General features: G+C 35.1%; 1 protein-coding gene across 1 annotated transcript in view; it reads right to left on the bottom strand.

Moving 5' to 3' along the window:
* DNAH5 (dynein axonemal heavy chain 5) overlaps positions 1-21769 on the bottom strand; it is a 122096-nt gene that overhangs the window by 84301 nt on the left and 16026 nt on the right. Inside the window, exons 11-25 of the mRNA XM_062610808.1 lie at positions 21228-21443; positions 18098-18205; positions 17537-17622; positions 16438-16759; positions 13783-13989; positions 12572-12743; positions 11144-11289; positions 8867-9026; positions 8144-8386; positions 7136-7326; positions 6953-7052; positions 5413-5549; positions 3752-3953; positions 2018-2253; positions 154-372 (exon numbers count right to left, since the gene is read on the bottom strand). Coding sequence (XP_062466792.1) covers positions 154-372; positions 2018-2253; positions 3752-3953; positions 5413-5549; positions 6953-7052; positions 7136-7326; positions 8144-8386; positions 8867-9026; positions 11144-11289; positions 12572-12743; positions 13783-13989; positions 16438-16759; positions 17537-17622; positions 18098-18205; positions 21228-21443 — 2745 coding nt within the window. The remainder of the gene's footprint in view (positions 1-153; positions 373-2017; positions 2254-3751; positions 3954-5412; positions 5550-6952; positions 7053-7135; positions 7327-8143; positions 8387-8866; positions 9027-11143; positions 11290-12571; positions 12744-13782; positions 13990-16437; positions 16760-17536; positions 17623-18097; positions 18206-21227; positions 21444-21769) is intronic.

The raw sequence follows: 21769 nt of genomic DNA, 5'->3' as shown, positions 1-21769 counted from the left end.
AAGCCTACCCTACTTTGAAATTCAAATACCACATTAACAAGAGCAAATATAATCTTCAGACAGATGCATATCCCTTTCCCTTTAGTCAACTCCACAATGTCTCCATGTTCCCACTGCTCCTCAAAAGCTCCTCTAATACAGTAAACCACTTGCCTGATTATAATCTGAATAGAACTGCACACAGTCTTCAGTAAAAGTCTTCACAGTGCTAATAAGCTCTCCTCTGAAGTTCGGCTGCAAAGCAATGAGCTCATTCTGTACTTCATTTGCACGGACTAGCAGTTTTTCCCAAGTGTAGTGCAAAGTGTCCACCTTCTCTGTCTCTTCCTTGGCCACAAGAAGACCGTATTTGTTTAACATAGCATAGCATTCCTGTCAGAAGGTTCAATCGAGATACTCAAAGTGGTAAGTGAAGTTAATTTTACACATATGTGTATGTTAAGTTTTAAAATTTTTAAGAACAGAGATTCATATGTTAGGAAAAGAAAATCTCATCTTTATGCATAGCAATTGGCAAACCTATACCAAACTGAAAGAAACATCAAAAATAAAACTAGCTAGCTCTCCTTAACAGCTCACCTTTTGCATAGCATTCTGCTTTCTGATAGATTATTTGTCCTAGTGCAATCTGACTGTCTGAAAAACTACTTCCAGTTAAAGTACTCCTGAAGTCTACAGATTTTAGTTTTATTTTAATTAGAATATTTTTCTGATCCATATCATCAGTTATCTGCAATAACCCAAGCTGGATATTATGGGAAGTGAACCATGAGAAAGCATCTAAGCAGGGGCGTTCAAGAAAGTGAAGCAACCTTCTATTCTACAAAACCTTTCAGCGCTGCTTCATGTTTAAAAAAAAAAAAAAAAAAAAATTAGAAAATCACATCAAAAATTACCACAACTAAGGTGTTGGAAATATTTCAAATGTTATAATCATTCATCATTCAGAGTGAGGAATCTATTTAAAAATCTACTTGATCTTCAGCTGTATCACCAATGTACAAACACTCTACATACTGAAACCCTTAGTCAAGTTTCACAGAAAACACAACTGTAATTCACTTACTCTGAATTATCTTAGGTGGGTAGAAATTAATCTTATGGTATAATAGTCCATCTGAAAAATTTTGTATAGAGCAGAATTATTTTCATTTACCTTTTCCAGTTCGATCAAATTGCAATTTGCAAAACTGTCTGCCACCCCACTATGTGAAAAAAACATTACCTGGCAAATCAAGATATGTCTTACCAGGAATTTCTAAAATTGCCATTTCCTAAGAGATCACATTACCTATGAAAATTTCACAGGAGGTTCCAGATACAGATATACTTTGCTTTTCACCATAAACTACTTGCCCCATTTTTGCTCCTTCACACAACTAGGGAGCCCCTCACAGTTTATAAGGCTGAGAGATACATTCCTTCTTAGCTGTACTCTTTAGACTATGGAAAGGCTCTATGCACATTTACATCATTTGCACATACAAGAACATACTGCATACAGATGCTCAATAAATACATTCTAGTAAGTGAACTTCTTTAAGGAATTCAATTTTTTTATGTTTATTTCAGCCCATGATATAGCTGATAATCACTTTCACACATATAATCAGCTTCTTCAGTAGTCTAAACCAAAAAAAAAAAAAAATACAGAGAGGAAAATCAATAAATCAATGCTTTTCATACACAGACTTCTTACACAAGAAGTTCCAAAAAGCTCCAGAAAGTGCCAAAAAGGTTTCTTGCATAAAACATCTGTATCCTCATCTTCTTCTTAACGCAATCACTCAATTTGTGCACTATTCACTAAACCACCCTGACCTCAACAAGCCTACATTTGTCCTAATCAGAGTTCCATTAAAAAAAGGTTTACAGAAACACAACAGGTCTGCCACCGAATATTTAACACGTATTTAATCATACCTTTTCACAGTTAAAGCACTGTTAAGGTTTAACCCAGAAAATAATTGCTCTCTGTTGAAACGGCACCCATACATGCAACATTCCTGTTAATTACCTCAATAGGCCCAACTTGAGAGTCTATGGAGATCTGTAGTTCTCTGATCTCTTTTAAAGCTGCCATGGCTATTCTTATATCATCTAGATCCTTGATGCAGCGATTTAACTTCTTATCAGTTTCCTCTATAAAAGTCAAAATTGCTTCCATTTCTGTTCGGTATTTCTTATTACAATGACGGCCCAGCAAAGTCACCCAGGCTTTGGTTTCTGTTCTCAATGCTAGCTTCAAATCAGCTAAAAACATTAAACAATTAAGAGATATTTAGATATTGCAGATATTTTTTAAGATGCGCTTTTAATCTTTCTGTAATATGTGTTCTCTTTGGTCCCAGTTCTTTTCTCAGACTAACTACCCATGTACCATGTACAGAAAGCATGAAATCGCATTGACACCTTTGAGTGGTTTATAGGATTGCTTGCAATTCAGGATTGCTTACTTCCTATATCAGCTCAGAATATATCATCTTTCCTACTGGAAAGATGGGGATGGACTCCACACTTGCCGTCTTGTTCATGTATCATTATAAAATTTTTGTCCTATACATCACTAACAAATTGGTTCATATTTTCATCTAAGTCTAAAATCCTTTCAAAAACTAATCTCTAAAAAAAAGAAATAATGCAAGAAGGAAAAGTAAGAGTCTGATTATGGAAGCTGGCAAAAGAGATCTGACTTTTAATGAAACCAAACAGTCCATCAACTGTTTACTTTTTTTAAGTTTTGTCCGTAGCATCAGTGGAACCAAGTGGCAAAAAAAAATTTTAGAGAGAAAATTGAAGTCTTGCTGAGTTGCTGCCCAATTTTGCAACAATCCAGTCCATTTCTCTAAAGTTATGACATAAAATACAAACTTCTTCCTTTCAGTTCTCAAAAGTAAAAAATCAATACCAACACAAGCATTATATAACATTCTAGGTGGATATAATTTCAACACTGTTACCTATTCCTTCCCTGTGCAGAAATCACTCGTGTCCCTTTTTCACACAGTGCTTACCTTTCACACCCAATAGTCTTTCTGATTTATTAAATATCAGAACTACTTCACCTCCACTAAGTATCAACAGCCAGATTGTTTCTCTGGTTCTTTTCCTTATGATATAATCAAAGACAGTTGATTGACACTCTTTCCTAATGAAGAAATCATTCTGCTCCCTCAGATTTGACATTCCCTTCAAAATCATTTGCATGATTTCTTACAGTCCATCATAGTTTCTAACTGTCTTTGCTGTTATACTGGTGTAAAATGCTCATGCAAAATTTAGTCAGGTGATCTGTAACCTGAGCTATTCGATTTGAAGCCTGGTTTTCATGACAAAAAGAGAATCAGCAGCAGCATGCATGTTTCACTTTATCAGCTGTGTTAACTAGAATGCTTTTCAGCTGTCTCATTACATGGAACCAGGCAAGGAGAAAAGCAGCATAAATCAAATGTAGCATCTTACTCCTATAAAATATGTACCTATGGGGATCAGCGACAGAAGGACAGGCAAACATCTACCATCCACTCTGTAAGTGAGCAAAGTATCCAGATGGGGGAAAGAACTCCAGCCGAAGCTCACAGATACCCCTGCATTAGTGTTTTTTTGGCATGCATTTGCAAAACAGCAAACACCCATTTCTCCATTCCATCTTTAACCTAGTTCATCCACCCAAAACTAAGCAACATCTCTCCTTCTTTTGCGAGTCAGGAAGCATATATTCTCTAGAGAGAAGTGGAAAGCTGAACTCTACCAGTGTACAGTGCAATAGCTCCCACGCAGATGTACTCAGGTTCAGCACTGATTTTCAGCTCCACGTCTTGGAAATGCAGAATTTCAGATTCAAATTCAGACAGTAATGGGTTTCCCATCATGAATTTATCAATGGTTTCCTCCTTGTCCCTCTGCCATATGTGGTGGTAGCAACTAAAACTCTCCAAAGCTGTAAGAACTTCCTGAAACACATCAGAAGTTCAAAGAAAGATTCTCAGTATTGTATGCAGAAATTCCAGCATGTGCTTGCTGGAATACATTAAGAAGTCTATGGTGAAGCCGGTTGCATCACCTCACTAAACATAAGGCAGCTGGTAAATTTAAGCTAAAGCAAATTCCATTAGCAATCACAAACCTTGCCAGGAACTGCATGCTAATCACATTCAATTTGTCAAATCAGTTACATTTTTTCCAATGAAGTGATTCTTCAGTCAAAATCCTAAGAATCAGTGGGAAGTAAAATACTCCATTAAGACTAGGATAGAGTACACTTGTCCTTACCTACCGTTTCTGAACTAGGAGCTGAAATGTGAGCTCCAGGGCCCAAAATAGAAAGAGCAGTTATGAGGTAAAATTTATTACATGTCTGATATGGGTGATGTCAACATTAAATTCTACACTCAATTTAAGTATCTTTGATTTTAATATTATTAAGGAGTGTGCAATAATTATTTTTCTGATCCTCAGGAGTTTGGGAATATCAGATAAAGTTACATCATTGTCACTTCAGCTAATTAAACAAGTAAATGAGAAGTGAATGCTACAAGGGATAATCCTCATCATGACTTACGATAAACATAGTGCTTGCAGGCATTTAAATCTGGCTAAATGATAAATTTCCAATTACAAAATACTGAGTATTAAAATACCAAGGTAACTATCTACCATTACCAACTGCACCTTATGCTTCAGCACAACCTGTATGTCATTGTGCTTGCTGTACTTTCATACCACTGAAGTTACAAGGCCTTGGGTCAGAAATTTTCACCTGTAAAGGCTTCACTGCAAGGTTGGACTGGCCCCAGGAGCAACTGATGCAGAGTTCCCCAAAGAAATATCAGTTCAATACCTACAGTTTGCTAGAGAGTGCATAATATAAGAAAAGGGCAAAGAAATTATGCATATCCCTTAACTACCTTGTAACCTTCAGCAACAAATCCTATGCAGCACTTTACAAATGCCAAGCCAACAACCAGTTTTCCTCCAAAACCCTTCATTAACCCTTCATAATGGGGCAGAAATCATGCTGGCTTCTTTAGAATTTCTATGTAAATAAAACTGTATTTAACACACTTGCACAATTACTACCAGTTCTATATTAAATACATAAAGCTCAACTAGACCTAGAGTTATTTTATGATGTTTTCAGCAATTGGAGGTAAGTTTTTCATCAGATCTGATTTTCACTTTATGTAATATTCGAAACCTCGAATTTGTGAACAGAGTATACAACCCATGTTACACTTTCAAAACATATGTTCAAATTTGCAGCCACATGTTTTCCATCCACCATCCCACATTTTTTCATTTGCATGATTTATCACTGATTTAAATGCCTACCCTTATTGCTCAAGGATGTTAAAAGTAATGCATTAATATCCCTTGGCTAGTGATATTAAATTAACGTCTTTATTGTCTTACCCTTTTTGTAGAATTGATAGCAGTGCTGAGTAAAGAGACTAATTTAATAATTTCCTTGTTCTCTGAAACACTCTTAAAGTAGTTCTGGCTTTGCACTGGATCAGGCAAACTGAGTGATGATACATCTGACAGACTATCTATAAAAACAGATTCAAATTCAAAAGCGATTTATAAGAGAGATATATTGTTCAGGACAAGTAAATTCTTATAGACAAAACCTAAAAACCTCTTTTTCAATAAGCATGCATTTTAAAGAGTTGTGTTCTTCTTAATCAAAAAAGAAACTAGAAGTCTAGGTGGCAAATATAATTGCCACAAATTAATAAACCTCTCCATTTTAGGAAACGTGCTTCATCTAGGTACTCTGTCAAATTTAGAACAAGTTCCACTCCAATCTTTCAACTATAACCTTTCCTTTTCTCTCACCTCTCCCCAAAGTTTATCCTGTATACTTCACCCAAGTGATTTACTGGTGTCTCAGCATTGAGCAAATACATACATTTTTTTATTTTCTGAAATAATGTGGGATAGATCACAACTGACAGTTTGAAATACAAATTAACATTAAATCTAAGAAGATGATCATAGCCAGTCCTCAAAAGGAGAGAAAAATAAAAGGAAGGTCCACTAGTTAGCAAATGCTCACAAGACTGAACTTGTTATCTTTTCTGATTTCATCTCGTGCAAGAGAAATTTTTAGTTTTGAAAGAACAATTTTATTCCTTAACCAGTTCAAGCATTTCTTTCCTAATTTTAAGGTGTGCAAAAGGGAGCTAACCCAAAAGGACTAAGTTTATTTTTTAAGTACCTGAAGTACAAAGTACAACAATTAATTTGCTTGGCTTCTAAACCATTTCAGGCAAGAAACAAACAGCAATCAAAAATACTGTCTTAAACTTCCTTGAACTAATGCCTTCAATATCTTATTTCCATGTTTGATCACAAAACAGATTAAGATAAAACCGTTCAAGAAATTTCAGTCTGTTCAATCCTCTAAACAATCCTCTCTCCGGCAATGCTGCAATTGATATAAATATTTCTTTTCAGCACCAGGTTGTGTTTAAGTTCAACTTACCCTTTGAATAGGAATTTCAGCAAAAGTTTAACGATGCCATTTGAACATGCCATGTTACAAACCGCACTGACAAATCATGAAAGATGTTTTGTGTAGTGACAGTGACTATAATTACTCTCCAAACTCATTCCCAGTTTCTACTGTGCTGGCGAAGCTGGCACCCCAGCAGTTTTTCGCATGCTTCAAAAAACCCAAAGCAGTACACCACTCTGAGAGGCACAAAAAAAATTCCCTTACTCAAATCCACACAAAGACAAGTATTCTCAGGTAAGCCTGGTTTCTAATCACAAAGAGAAGCACTGGCACTGTTGTTATATCCTATTTATCCTCCAAGGCAGTTTAAAATCTCTAAAGTCTTCATTCCACCATTTTTAATGCATTTTGTATTTAATATGCTTTAACATATTCTGTATGAAGCACATTAACCTAACATTTAAATTGAGTGATGTCAGAGTTTATAATTACCATGGATACTTTTCTTTCCAGACTCTTTCATTCCACCATCAGAATCGCTGTCTCTGCTCTCACACCGCAACAAAGCCACTTTTTTCTCTAACATTTTCTTCTGAGGAAGAAATAAAATTTCATGTACTATTCACAGCAGTTTTGAAACATTAATTTTAAGTGAGGCAGTTAAAAGACACAAACCTTTGATATTCTCTCCATGCTCCACTGTCCAACTCCTTTCATTACTTTCACAATACTATGTACAGCTTTATTAAGTGTCTGCTGTACCTCATCCAAAGAGGGTGACATGATGATATTAGGGATTGATAAGTTAATACTAGTCCTAATTATAGGATGGGCACTTTTTATCTTCTTAGAAGGATTGTGATTTTCTAAACAAAAGACAAAAAAAAAAGAAATTAAAAGGTTGTTCACATTTTTTTCAGGATGTCAGACTGTGCACTGCAATGATATAAACCAATATATATTTCTTAATGTTGAGTATTGAGTGCAATTCCTTAAGAAGAAAAGCGTTCCTGAGTAATTTAGAAGACATAAAGTCTACAGCAGCACAAGAGAAAACTAAGTGCTTTGCTATTTCTTTCCATGAAGCTCCTCTTTAACTTGTTCTGTGCAGCTAAACTCTGACAGCAGGAAATTTTGGCTTGTGTTCCCTGTCAGCATATTAAATTGGGCACAATCTCGTAATATTCTATGCCTTGCGTGCTACAGAGACCAAACAAAAAATGTCTTTATATTTGTTTCTTAAAAGTATGGAACAAGAAAACAGAAGAGTGTTTCATAACAATGCATAGAAAGATCTGAAGGCAATTAGTAAGGGATACACTTATGCATCTCTTTCTCTATTGTTTTTTCTTACAGTTTTATGGAAAAGCCAAGGTCAAGTAAGTAAGTACTTATTAAGTCAGCTCCAAACATAATATCTGGCTTCAGAACAATACAGTCAGTCCTGAGAGAAACAGCATTGCAATGACACATTCCTAGTGTCACAAGAAAAAAAAAAAATCCTTTGGAAATATACCATGTTATCAATGGTGGTTTAACGAGACAGCTTATTGAAACTCCCTTTGTTTTCCCTTCTTTTACATATGCGGCTTCTTTTTATATATATATATAGTTAAGGTATATTACATTTATAATTTTTTTGGTTTTATGACCTAATAAAGCAAAGTATTGTAATACGGCCACCTAAGAAGCTGACTGTGGAAGATGCATGGATATGCTTGCGTATGGTCTCCAAAGTGTTTCGAATGACTTTCAAAAGGGCGTCAATATTACAATGATTGAAGTAGGAAAGCAGTTCATTGGCTTCTTCCTCTAATACTTCTAAATCCGTTCTCTTCCGCTTTAATGGAGGAGACAGTCCAGCCCATATCTCACTGGAATTGTGGGATGAAGTCAAAATTTTTGATCTTCTTTCCTCTTCTGTTGCTAAAATATCATATATCTAGTTAGTTAAATCAATTTATGGGACTTAAAACACAATAAAGCAGCAGCTCCATAGGTCTCTGAAAAACAGCTGAATTTTACAGAAGTGCAGATTATACTCATTTGTAATCTGTACTTTGGTGTAGAATTCCTTTCACTCCTATCCATCTTCTTTACTCAGTACAAACTGACATGATTTAGATATCATTTCTTATATTCTCTCTCTAGGAATTAAGCAAAGCCTGCAAGCAGCTGCTTCTATGGCATTAACATTTCAACATTCAAGTTAGCCTGATAATATTGATCTGTTTAGAAGATGATAAATGATTGATAGATGATCCATTATTCAGGGAAATTCAAACAAAAGTCTTTAGACATTAGATACTGATTGATACTTCAGTCAGCTAAGCTACAATAACCCCAACACATACCATCAGCATGCAAAATAAACATAACCACAGGGCTACAATAAAATCTTCTTACCTGTATTTTTTCCCCTTACTTCAACAGTGGGTGCAACTGACTTATCTTCTTTACTGACCTGTACCTCAGTGTCAAGTAACATGTTAATCAGCTCGTTAACAGCATCTTCCACCAGTGAGCTTTTCAAATGTAAAGTCCGAGAACCTCTTATACAGAGCTCCTGTTATAAAACAAAAACAATACATGTTTTTATCTTCCCAGTTCTCATGTCTATTTCACAGTCACAGCAGCCTTCACTAACACAAATGTCAAGGCCTCAGACTTGTGAAAAACAAGATCAATATAGAACATTATTTTTAAATTGGTTTGTTCAGAACTATTTACTGTTGGATTTTTTTGTCTTTCAAAATCACTGTGGCTTTTTTCCTAAATCACATGGCTCACCCATAGTTAATATAATGAGTCAGTGTTTATAAAGCTTAGTTCCATTAAAGGGCTCCCAAAAATAAGTGCTTCTTAATTTTCTTAACTTTCCAATATAGATGTACAAGATTTATCCTTTCTTTTGATAGTGCCGTTTTACCATTACGTGGCTGTGCCAAAGGAGTATTAGCCAACCATATTTCCCATTTATAAATAGATAGGAGATAAAAAAATGCTATCAAAATCTATTAGAATAAATAAGAAAATTAGTAACTGGGGGATAAGGAATCAAAGAATTAGATTTAATAAAATTCAGAAATGTATTAAAGTATTGTTCAGGGGGGGTTTAATACTTATGGTAAAACTTATTAAGTATGCTTTAGCAAACCCTAACTTTTAACTATAACTGCCTTATATTTTTTGTATTCCTTGTTATCTCCTATTTCTTTAAGCTTAATCAAACCTGGTTACCTTCATTTAATTAAAAATCAATAATTGGAAAAATTATGCCATTAGAAAGATTCAGTCACCTCCAAATTTTAAGACAGAATCTTTGATCTTCCTAATGATTCGGTCTAGTTGAGAGAGAAGCCATATCTGATTTGCAGTATCACAACTACTCCTAAACAAAGTACTTTGAGGTTTTTTCCACAGTCTAAATATTTTTGTTACAGCAATTTCTTTAGAAACTTAAAGACACCGGTTATATGATAGAACTTATTTACAGTCCCTTCTAATTAAAAACTACAATAAGCTTACAAATGTTGTTACTGTTTTGATTGTACCCATAACTGGGGTTAGTATACCACTTGTTCTGCTAACCCAAATCAGTTTGCTGCTGTGGTGTTGTAATTGCTGTGTAGCAGCTCACATTTTCTTGCAGATTAAGCAGTATCAATTGTCGCATAGTGTTGAGAAGGTGTTTATGCTCACACTCACATATTTTTACTCCATTTAGTATAGTACCAGACCTACCAGGAAAGCAACAGAGTGAACAAAAAAACTTTACAAAAGTGTGAGACTTGCAAAATAACCATTCACTTCATAAAATAGTAAGTTTTACTTTGTATTTAAAAACAATGTGAGCTGTTACGAGGAACAAAAGAGGAAAGGCCAAAAAAGCTAAGTATAGCAAGAAAAAAAACTTTAATTTAAGAGGCCAGGGATAGGGATTATCGACATGTTTTTCTACAATTTTTACTAAAGCGAAGTTTATTTCAGGGTAAAACACAAGTTAAACATTATATCCTGAAATGCCAAAATACCTCAGTATTGCCTCATAAAATCATTCTGACATCCAATTTTATTACAAGCTTAGTCAGCTTTTTAACTGAATAACAACTGCTCACAGCTAATCCTTGTCAACATAACAGTATTTTGCTGGGATGAAGGAAGGGGTTATTTCCAGAATAACTTCACCTAGGCACTTCTGAGTATATTTTGCACATCCCATTAGCAACTCAGGAGAGTTTCGGATTAACAAAGATATTCAGTACACAAACAATTGCATAGTATTTACTCTCCCAGGCAACAAAGTGTACTTGTTATAGAGCTATTCACAGGCATCAGATGGGCATTCCCTTATTTAAACGAATTGAATTAAATAACAATGACAAAAAAGATACTATCACAGGGGAAAAGCTTTTCAGTTGAGTGATATTAAAGCATGAAAGAAATATCATGCAGTAGCTGGCTTGAAAGTAACAAACTCAGAAAAGAACATCTGAACTCCGACCTCTTTGCATTTGGTATTTTTGTTCCTTTTTAAGGTTGCAGCTAAGCAAGTGAGGATTCCCTTTTTCACTTTCCCATGCATGCTACATTAATTCTGCGCTAGTTTCGTGTCATAAAAACAGGAAAATATCTTAATTCAAAACCATTGAACTCCTCTTTATGAAATTTTTATCTAATAACCTTAGTCTTTTGGAGAAATTCCTCACAGCTCAGTGGTTCATCATCTGGCAACTTACAGAGTGGCACTCTAGTCATTTCTTGAAGGACAGCATCAATACGAAATTCAACCAAGTCATTCACTCGATCAAGCAATAACTCCAGACCAGCTTTTGAAGCAAACAGAAGATTCAAGACAAGCTTAGAACTTTGAAGCAATAGTTTTTGCGGTGCTCTGCTTAAACTTTTACGTCAACAATCATGTTTAATTTTGTATGAACTCTACACCTTAACCAGCTTATGTCAAATATCTAAACTTTTATAGCAACGTTAATCACTGAAATCATAATTAATTTCTTGAATAGCATATGCACCTTATTGTATACTATCCATATTCTAGGATATAACAAGCAGAATATTATAAATGTGTATGAGCTCATATGTATATGCATATATGTATATAAAAGTATATGCATTTCAAACATAAAGACATTAAAATTCAATTGAGATCCAGGAATACTTCTACAGCTTGAAATCATTACCACTTCGAGAACACACTCACAACAGAAACTTTTGACAAACATCACATCTATCCTTCAAAAAAAGTCAAATAATAGTTAACAGAAAACAATCACTAGAATTTTCACAGTTTAATAGCAATTTGCTTTCAATGCAGAAGTTTAAATACCAGCAAGGTGCCTGCTCCAGACTGAAACTACTTGTATTACTCAGAATTAAATGGAGTGTAATGTCAAGTTAGCATCTAAAATGCATTTTAATTTGCTATTTCAACTAATGAAAATTCCCACTATAACTACTTATATCATTTCAAAAAACAAAATCTATTTGATGTAGTAATTAAGCTGAATCAAAAGGAACTTGGTCCCTTCAGAAACAATACACATCTCAGCACAATCTTGCAATAATCTTTTGAAAAGACAAGCTCATCTGTTTCCAAAGCTATCGCCCAAGATGTGTATGTTGGTTTTAAAGACATTGATGTTAGAAAACTAAAAGGTTAATATGAAAAGCTATTGAGCAGTAACAGTGCCAACTCAGTTGAGATGTTATTCCAAGAACTTGTATTGTACATTATATTAAATGTACCTATTAAAGGTAAGATTAGGAAAAGTCTGAAACCTAGGAGCTCTTTTGAAAACTAGCTATCATTCTTTGAATTCAGAATACACAGAACCATTTGCCCAGCACTTTATGTTTGGTCTAATCTTAACTGCCATCCCTTCCGTATTAGTAAAAGTTTGACAATTATGTGAAACAAAGAAGGTGTTTTAAAAAACAAAGGTTTCATAAACGATAGATGGAAATTCTGATGTCTTTCATACATAAGCCAATTAAATTAAACCATATAAAGGACAGTAAGTTTAATAATATAGCTTGCATTTATATGGAAACAAACAAGCTGAAGCTAATGAAAAGAAGCAAATGACTTACTTAACTTGTAAAAAACTGAATCAATATACTTCTCAATATTCAAGGATGTCCATGTCAGTAGCATTAGACCTGGCTGGATAGCATCATCTACATTTGCTAACCGAGGAGCCACCAGTTGCTCAATAGGGTGTTGTATTTTCAGTTTAATTCTTCTATATTCTGCCAGCATCATCTGAAATTAACAGAAAATTAAAGTGCTAGACAATATATAATGATTTGTACATCTCTACATTGCCTGGGGTTCAAAAGTAACAGTTATTAAACTGGGCTTAAACCAGGACACACATGCACATATTTATGATAAATTAAGAAAATTCCTCTGGATTTACTGATAGGAATTATTAAATTAATTCCTTATTCTGCTTTGTTTATGCATGCTGGTTTTGTTTTCCCTATTAAATTGTCTTTATCTCAACCCACATATTTTCTCTTTTAACCTCCAGATTCCCTCTCCCATCCCACTGTGTGGAGTAAGCTAGTGTCTGTGTGATGGTTTCCAATGCATCTTTAACCTGCTGATCTAGTTTCACATTTTGCATAACACAATCCTTGCAAGAGCTTTGACTTAATATGAATTTTTTTTCTCATTTAAGAATCAAGTAGTCCTTTGAAGATATAGTTTTCTAAACACCTATCTTTGAATCCTCAGCTTCAGTCATCAAGAACCTTGTCTGTTCATAGGCAGACAAAATGACCCACAGGATTTGAAAGATGAGAAAAAGGGAAGTCTGAGCTTCTATTTTTAAACTATTCCACAGATATCTGTGTAAAACACTGGTGCAGCAACTATGCTGCTACTTGCTGGATGCTTTACACTTTTTAAAGGCATACCACCTGCTCCTCCCACTCTCAAAACAAAGTGTAAACAATGTTGACTCCAGTATTGGATAAGAGATAGATTGCTTATTGTTTAGAAAGCAGACAACAGAGAGAGGCACCTTGTAAGCCTCCTTTCCTTCCCAGCCTCATCTCTTTCCCAAATTCTGTAGAAATTCCCTAAACCCATGCATCTTTGAAATGACTTCACAGAAAATACGAAGTCCAGAAATTCTTTTTAAAAGTGCCTCAAGAAGACATAGAGATAAAACCCAGATTTTCCAATATTTTCTTAATGCATAATAGTTGAACTTCATATTTTCTCTTCCATATGTTTAGAACCCAGACATCTTAATGTACATTACACATATATAAAATAACTAAAATAAACCCACATGCAAATTGTTGACAATCTTCTTATACCAGTCTTTCTTCTGCTGAATAACACTTGCAAAAGGTGGGATTTCAAGGTGCATGTGAGCCATGCAATCTGTTTCTCTGATTAAAGTTGATATTTCAGGGTCAAAATTCACGAATAATTCTCCTGTTTCTGGTGCTTTTACCAAGAGAGATGCCTCAAGTCCTCTTTTGGTTAATTCAATCTGCAGGAAACAAAGCCATCATTCCTGATCAGGCAAGCCAATACAACGAAATACTTTGTTTTGGACATAAATATCACTTTGGCAGATACTAAAATCAGATATTGCTGACAATAAAGATTGATAGTGTATGAACCAAGAACAAAACTTTATTAACAAAATCTGTATGTACTCAAGTGCTTAACAATCAAGTTAACTGTCCTCTCTCCCACAGACATTCTTCTGTTGGTTCTTGTATATCATAAACTGCATTCCACAGTCCAACATCAAAAGCAGAGGCATAGACTTTTTTAGTTCAATCCTTTGAAATCTGAACTCTTATTTCATTAAAACCTATTCTACATCCTGCTATAAGGCTGCACACAACCTCTTCGATGAACTCAATTTTTCTTGGATAACTTCTTTAGATATCTTTTGAATATAAACACAACCTCAGATATGCCACAAACCAATCTTAATGGAACTACCAATTATATTCAACCTCTAGGCAATTTTTTTTAAAAGACAAAAAATAATGTTTATTATGGATTCTGGGTTTAATTCTTAAAAGGAAAGCCTAATCACACTATTGGTTTAACTGCCCTATTTGAATATTAGGATATCATTTGTTCTCCATGTGGTTAGAAGGGACAATATTCATTAAACCCCCACACATGGAAAATTTGGGCTATACCAGGAAGAAGTCATGCCTTAGGTAGGAAAATCCTTTCTACATGAAACAGTTTGCTATTCTTATTTACTAGTTGTCATTTTGCTGACATAATTTTATTGTTCTTTATTTAGTTCTCAAACTTCATGTATCACATTACACTGAGATGGAGCTTGTTTTTAAGCAGTAGTTTCATATCACATTGATTTCTTTCAGTGTACATTTTCTTGTATATGTAACAGACTGAAAATTTGCACCCTCTTTCAATGTCTAAAATATAGTTGACTCTACTGCTTGCTTCAGCTGTATCTTGTATTATCATTGCACTTTACACAGCATTTTCAAGAAATCATCCGATCAAATTCTGTCTGTGAAGTTGTCATGCTCTGTCCACTAGCATCAAAGTCACTCAGCACAGCCGCCATAACTAAGAGCTGAATGTATTTTTGCACAGTTCCCCAGAAAATCTTACTGCACTCGTTGCTATTCCCATTATCTATCTCTTCCTCTCATTTATGTTTTTTTTAAATGGAATTTTCATTATTGAGGTAATAGAAAACAGTAACAGAACTAGGGGGTACATTGAAAGCACAAATCTTACGCCACCACAAAATTATAAAAACTTTCACAATTCCCAGTATTTTATTATTTTAATATATCCAAGTTGAACATCATTTGTTGCAGCACAAAAAAAATAATAGTTTTAAATCATATGCTTAAAAAAAACAAAACAAAACAAAACAAAACAAACATGAACAAGGTGATAACCACCCAGTGACAAACAGGCAAAAGGAGTGAAAAATGTTTGGAAATATCAGAAAGTGCCACTAAGCTTAAGTATTTCCATTTCACAGAAGAATAAAAAAGTAGTAGGAGCTACAGGACTATGCTTCTTTTGCAATCCCCACTGTACGTGGCCTCCCAGACACCCAGTTTTCCTTTTGTTCACTAGTAGAGCAGGAGCTCCACCTTGTGTTCTTTGGTGCTCATGTCCACATTCCTCTGTTCTTGCCTCAAGAATAGGGGACTACTGGACAGTAGTCATGGGGTCTTGCCACATCTGTTAGACAAGTGCACTGATTTTAAAACGGATCTACTTATTCTGTATTTTCAAGGCAGGTGTATTCGTATTAAAACTTGAAATTGTGTTCAAATCTACCTCTCTTTGTTCTCGCCTAATAAATATAAGGTTGGAGCAGGCTAAGCAAATTTATATGGCTGCCAATGCAATTTGACCCTGCTGTAGGAGAAAACAGATGTACTTTTAACGTGATCAGAATCAGACCACAGATCACTAGGACCTCACAAGGGAAGGCACCAGTCAGGGGAGATGACTTGGATGCTACAGTTATATTGTGAAAGGCGAAAGGAGAATGTGGCTGCTCCATCAAGGAGCATGTCAGATAACCTGATCACTACATCATTTAACCAAAGGACACAGATGTAGCTACCAGTGAATCTTCATTATACTTTTCCATAATAAATATTTTTCATTATAACCTTTTAGTTATAATGAAGTATCAGCTCCTCCTAAATTCAGCTACAGGCAGTACAGACACTGTTTATTATAAAATACCTTTTCTCATTTCATCCTTCACTTAGGAGGTATCCTGAGTCTATAGTTCAGTGTACCTGACAACTGTTATTAACCAGAAATTCCTTCACATTGCTCTGAGTGTTTCATTGAGGCCTGAAACAACAGGAATCCAATCTGGACTGTAAAGCTAGATGTTAGTAGTCTACGATCAACAAAATCCACCACATTCTCTTTAAGATATCATGATCAAAACCAGCTGGTTTACCTGCTGAAGCCATCCCCTGTGGTAGATCACCTCAAACTTCATAAGAACTTTTGCTACTTTGTTGTAGTTGCGGATTATGCGCTTCCCATCTGGTGTTTGCAAAACAGCTGGGTGCTGCTGGAAAGACTCCATGGGTTCCTGGATCCTATGGAATAGGTGGCGTGCCCACAAGATCTTACCAGCTATTGGAGGCAGATTACGAGCCAGCGGAGGGTCATGCTTCTGCTTAGTGTATATCTTACAGACTGTTTCTATGTCATGGCCATAGTTTTGGAGTATTTTCCGATACTTTTCATCAATGCCAAGAGCTGGGATTTGTAATCTGCTTAGAAAAATAATAATCACTTAAAAAATTCCTTCAATACTTCTGAAATTCTCCTGATGCATTGTTGGAAAACACAGTTGTTCCAGATTCCCTTGCATTCTACCGAAAATAACTGCTTTAACAGCTGAATTTTTGTTAAAATTTGAAAAAAAATGCTGTCACAACCTGATTCTAAGCAACCGAGATTTAGACCAAATGATAAAAGTTTCCAAGTAAGCCCACACATTTTCTGTTTTGTCACTGTTTTCAAACACTGAGCTAAAATTATGTCCAGCAAACTGTAACCAATCCACCACTAGCAGTCTACTCCATTAAGCAGAGTATTATAAGAAGACTGATGTAATAAAGACTGAGGCTGCATTGCAACAATGTGAATTTATCAAGAAAAATTTCACTGTTTCCTAATACAAGCATTTATTCTCTGTTAACTGCATTGCGGTAACAAATTAATGTTATTGTTAAAGGACAAACATAAAGTAGTTATTCTAGCAGCCATAAAGTATTCCTGCACTTATGCTATATTTTTGAAAGATCAAATATGAATTCCACTTATGCTTTGCATTTTCTGATACAAAAAAAGATGTGGGGTTTATTTATCCACACTGCTAAAAAGATATCTTTTAACAGAGCTGGACAAGTGAGAGAAAGTTAAGCTGGTTTTTGTTTGCATTTAAAGGAGGTGCCTTCTGCTCAGTTCCCCCCATTTCCCATAATCTTTAAAGTATTATTTCCATTGCCAGGCAGAATTCCAGCAATCTAGATAGGACATACTACCTTTCAAATTTCTTCAGCATACTCAGTGCTCTTTTAGTGTTCAGAATATTTTCAAAGGTGATGTCCATGAAAACCCTTAATTGATCCTAAAAGAGAGAAAATAATTCTACAGCAGAGAACAACATAGGGTACACACCTCAAACATGCCAGATACCGTCTTACATTTTATCATGCGCTCTATTGGATCATTATTTGTATGAAGCTAACCCCAGTAAGTATCAATTTCTCCTTCTTCTTCCTCTCAAGAATTAAACAAAATACAGTCAACTTTCAAGGGATTGTCTTTCTACATTCCCTCTGAGGCTGTGCAACCAACAAAAGCTTTTGTACCCTCAGATGTTTCACCATCTTCTACAGATACCCTTTCCTTCCACAAACTTGTGACTTCAGAACTATGAGAAAGTTAATCATTTGACTTATTTGTGCTATGCTCCCAGTCACGCAAGAAAATCATCCATTTTTGTGTTAAACTTGCTAGCAAACTTCCAAATAAAGTACAGTAATAAAAATTTTTGTTTTCATAAGGATGCCTCAGTAAATTATTTGAATCATAAAACCTACATGAAGGTCATTTATCTCTTTGCAAAATTCTTCATAGTCTTGGTCAAAATGAACGTTCCGCTGATCCAAGAAATTGTAATGCCTTTTCTTCATGATGTCCACAATGCTCTAAACAGTGTCACAGAAAAAGGAAATCACAAAAAAAATTGGCTTACCACAGACTCACCACACCAAAATATTTAGTACAATGGGCTGTGCACATTCTCATTTTACCTTTGCCATTAGTTCCCATTTATTTACTGAGCAATATATGCAAATTGCTTACATGACATTTTCAAGTTGTTGTAATGGTCATATGAATTTCATTTATATTATTTACTTCTGTTTTAAGTCAATTAGAACTGACAGAAAGTTCAGATTCTTGCTTTTCCTCAAAGACATTTGTTATCCATTAAATATTCTCTTATGTAGTTCAACACAGAAAAATATTTTCACATTAGCATTTTCCATCTCTTTAAATTAGCTGATTCCATAGAAAAACAGACAGTTTGAAAGACACAGTAAGAAGCATCATGTACCAGCCCAGAACCTATTATTTCAGGATTCTCTTACATAGCTGCTTTCCACTCAAATGAAATGAATCAGCATCACCCTTGAGCTGAGCCGCTGTTCAACATCCTAGTAGTTTACCACAGTACACCTACAAAGCTCAGTATATTTTCAGCACCTCAGACTTACAACGTTTTATTGTAAGCCAATGGAACTTCATCTTTATTTACTGTAAATAATATTTCCATTTTTTCCTCTAAAAACAAGCAAATCCCAAATAACAACTAAGTGGCAAAGCATAAACACCTGCAACATAATAACTTCCTATTGTAAACATTTTTCAAGTCATGTAATAAGTCACATAACTGTAGCTATGGTCCACATCAAATACTTCAGTACTTCAATTTTATCACTATTAAAAAAGTACAATCACTTTCTGCCATTTATGCATACTATCCAGAACCTTCCATGTAGTATTTTCTACCAAGGCATGTATAATTTCCTCTCACCTACCCACTCCCACCCACCAAATGAAATTGATCTTGTAGCAGCCTTGCAATATCTGAAGGGAGAGTCCAAGGATGCCAAAGAGGAGCTATTCATCAGGGACTGTAGTGATTGAACAAGGCGAAATGGGCTCAAACTGAAACAGGGGTGATTTAAGTTTTATATAAGGAAGAAATTCTTTCCTGTGAGAATGGTGAGACACTGGAACAGGTTGCCCAGAGAGGTAGTGGTCAAGGCCAAGCTGGACAGGGCACAGAGCAACCTGATCTAGTGGAAGGTGTCCCTGCCCATGGCAGGGAATTGGAACTAGATGATTTTTAAGGTCCTTTCTAACCCTAACTATTCTACGACTCTATGAACTAGGTCTCACACAAAAGCCCTTACTTTAGGACTTGAGTGCTGCAATGGATAATGCAGTATATCTGCATACATTTTGTAGACTGCATCACAGCCTGGACGAATGGTCACAAGCAGCTTTTCAAATACGAATGCCCCAAATAAATGTCTGTGCTGCAGCCTACCAAAAAAGTATTTTCATAGCACAACTTGAAAATTCTCAGCTACCTGAATTGTGAAGAAAAGCTGTGCTTCCTGGCACAGCTTTAGAGTGGAGGTCTCAGTGAACAGAGTAAAATTTACAGCAGCACACACCTGTCCTGCCCATGTGGAATACTCTTGGACTAAGCTAGCCTTCCACTTGTGCCTAGGTTTCTTCTCAGAAGACTACAGAAGAGAACAAGGAAGAAAACTGACTACTCTGAAGGATGCAGTCAAGCAATCAAAACCGCAGACTGCAACAGGAAAGCTCATATTTGACCCTACAGTTACTAAACTAAAACAAAGTGACTTACTTGTGGTCATAACAAAAAGACAATGGACAAGGTAAAGCAAATTAGAATGCCTCAGCTGCCTGAACTGCCACTGTATCACATGTGATCTTTAAAAGCAGTCTACAAACTCCACACATTAAATACTTCTGATTTATTTTTATATTTACAAAATTATTTTCTATTCTAACATATAATTTTCATAATTATGGTAATTACAATATTTTTATGTTTTATGCATGTAACATTATAAGTATATATTATATTACAGTATATAATTACCATAATTATGATACCGCACTAAGAAAGACATAAGGTAAGTTAACTCAGGCTTAGTAAATTCTTTCTAGAAAAGAAAGTTAATCCTGGAAAGAAGGAAGGAAAATAACATGATTTAGCATATTCATATACTTAGAAGAGATCCTTGTTGTTCAAGTCTTACTCCTACTAATAAAAGGATCAGGAAAGAACCCTGAACGGTGATACTAAAAAGCAAAATGATTTTGCTGTTAATGAAGAAAAAGCCTAAACTTTAAGAGCTGTCCAGAGCAAACCAGCTAAGTCATTTCTCTTCTTCTCCCACCTTAAATATAGCCATCTGTGAAATACTTCTTTCTGACCTCATAAAACACAAAAGTGATGATTGTACTCTGGATTTAGAGTACAGATTTTAAGTAAATTTAATAATCTGTTTTGTTGGAATTCAGCTTGCTATTTCATAGAAACATAAAATGCTTTGGATTAGAAGGGACCTTGAAGATCGTCCAGTTCCAACTCCCCTGCCACGGGCAGGGACATATTTGCTTAATGAAAAAAAGTCAATCTGAGTGTCCAAGTTTTTTAGGGTTTGTATTTAATTGGTATAGGTTTTTCAAATTACTTTTTTCAAGAAAACAAAATTATATTTGTTTGCATTTATGCAGCACAGAAATTGAACTGGGACTTATTGCGCCCCATACTGCAATTTTGGCCACAGTACACTTTCATAGCCAGCAAAATGTTCATAAAGACAGAAATGTTGCACTTCTCAGTTTTTCTCCTGGTCCTAACATAAAACCACTGCTCCAATTGCTCAAAGAAACAAGTAAAAGTAAACACATACCTCCTTCACATGCCCACCTGCCGCTCTTCACTTTGTCTGCTCGCTTCCCCAGCATTCACTCAGTTATGTCACTAAACACTAATTGGTAATTTTAGCACAACTTGGAGTTAGTTTTCCTCTTGGCAAACACATTTCTAATTTTCATAATTATTTGCTGTTTAAAGTTCAAGTCAGATGGACAGGATATCCAAAATTTACTGTGTACCTCATATTTTGTGATCATTCCTTCCAATCCCTCTATCTTAGACTCCTGTAGAACTGAGTAGGTTTTCACAGTATTGAAAATATCTATTATCTTTACTAGACGTCGATGAAAGGATTCAAATTTTCCAAAGATATACACTTCACTAAAAGCAAACTGTCTTTCAGCTTGATTTTGTTCCAATTTCTCTTTTACCTTGTGAAAACAATTCTGATACTCCTGAAAACAAAGAATTAATTAAAAAAAAACCAACAAAACAGAAAAAAAGAAGTTAAGCATATAATAAAGGGCACTATCTTTAGGTAGAACACTTTATGCAGACAGATATTTTCCTATCTTGATAACAAGTAGAATTTTCATCAATAAATAGCCATGAGAACTATAAACTCAGTAGCAGGATTTGTCTGAAAACTAACCCAACAATACCATTACAGGATCATACATTTTATCAAATCAATGAACTGCACGTTTATGTATTTGTACATTCCATCCTTAGCTAGCGTGAAATTCAGTTTCCTCTATTTTACAGCAGGGCTTGATATGTT

The sequence above is a fragment of the Pezoporus occidentalis genome, unplaced genomic scaffold, assembly GCF_034315485.1.
Source record: "Pezoporus occidentalis ecotype Australia unplaced genomic scaffold, CSIRO_AGI_Poc_V1 ctg15, whole genome shotgun sequence".
In the NCBI taxonomy this organism is placed as follows: domain Eukaryota; kingdom Metazoa; phylum Chordata; class Aves; order Psittaciformes; family Psittacidae; genus Pezoporus; species Pezoporus occidentalis.
Note: the sequence above shows the minus strand (reverse complement) of the source record. Positions and strands in the feature narration are given on the sequence as shown.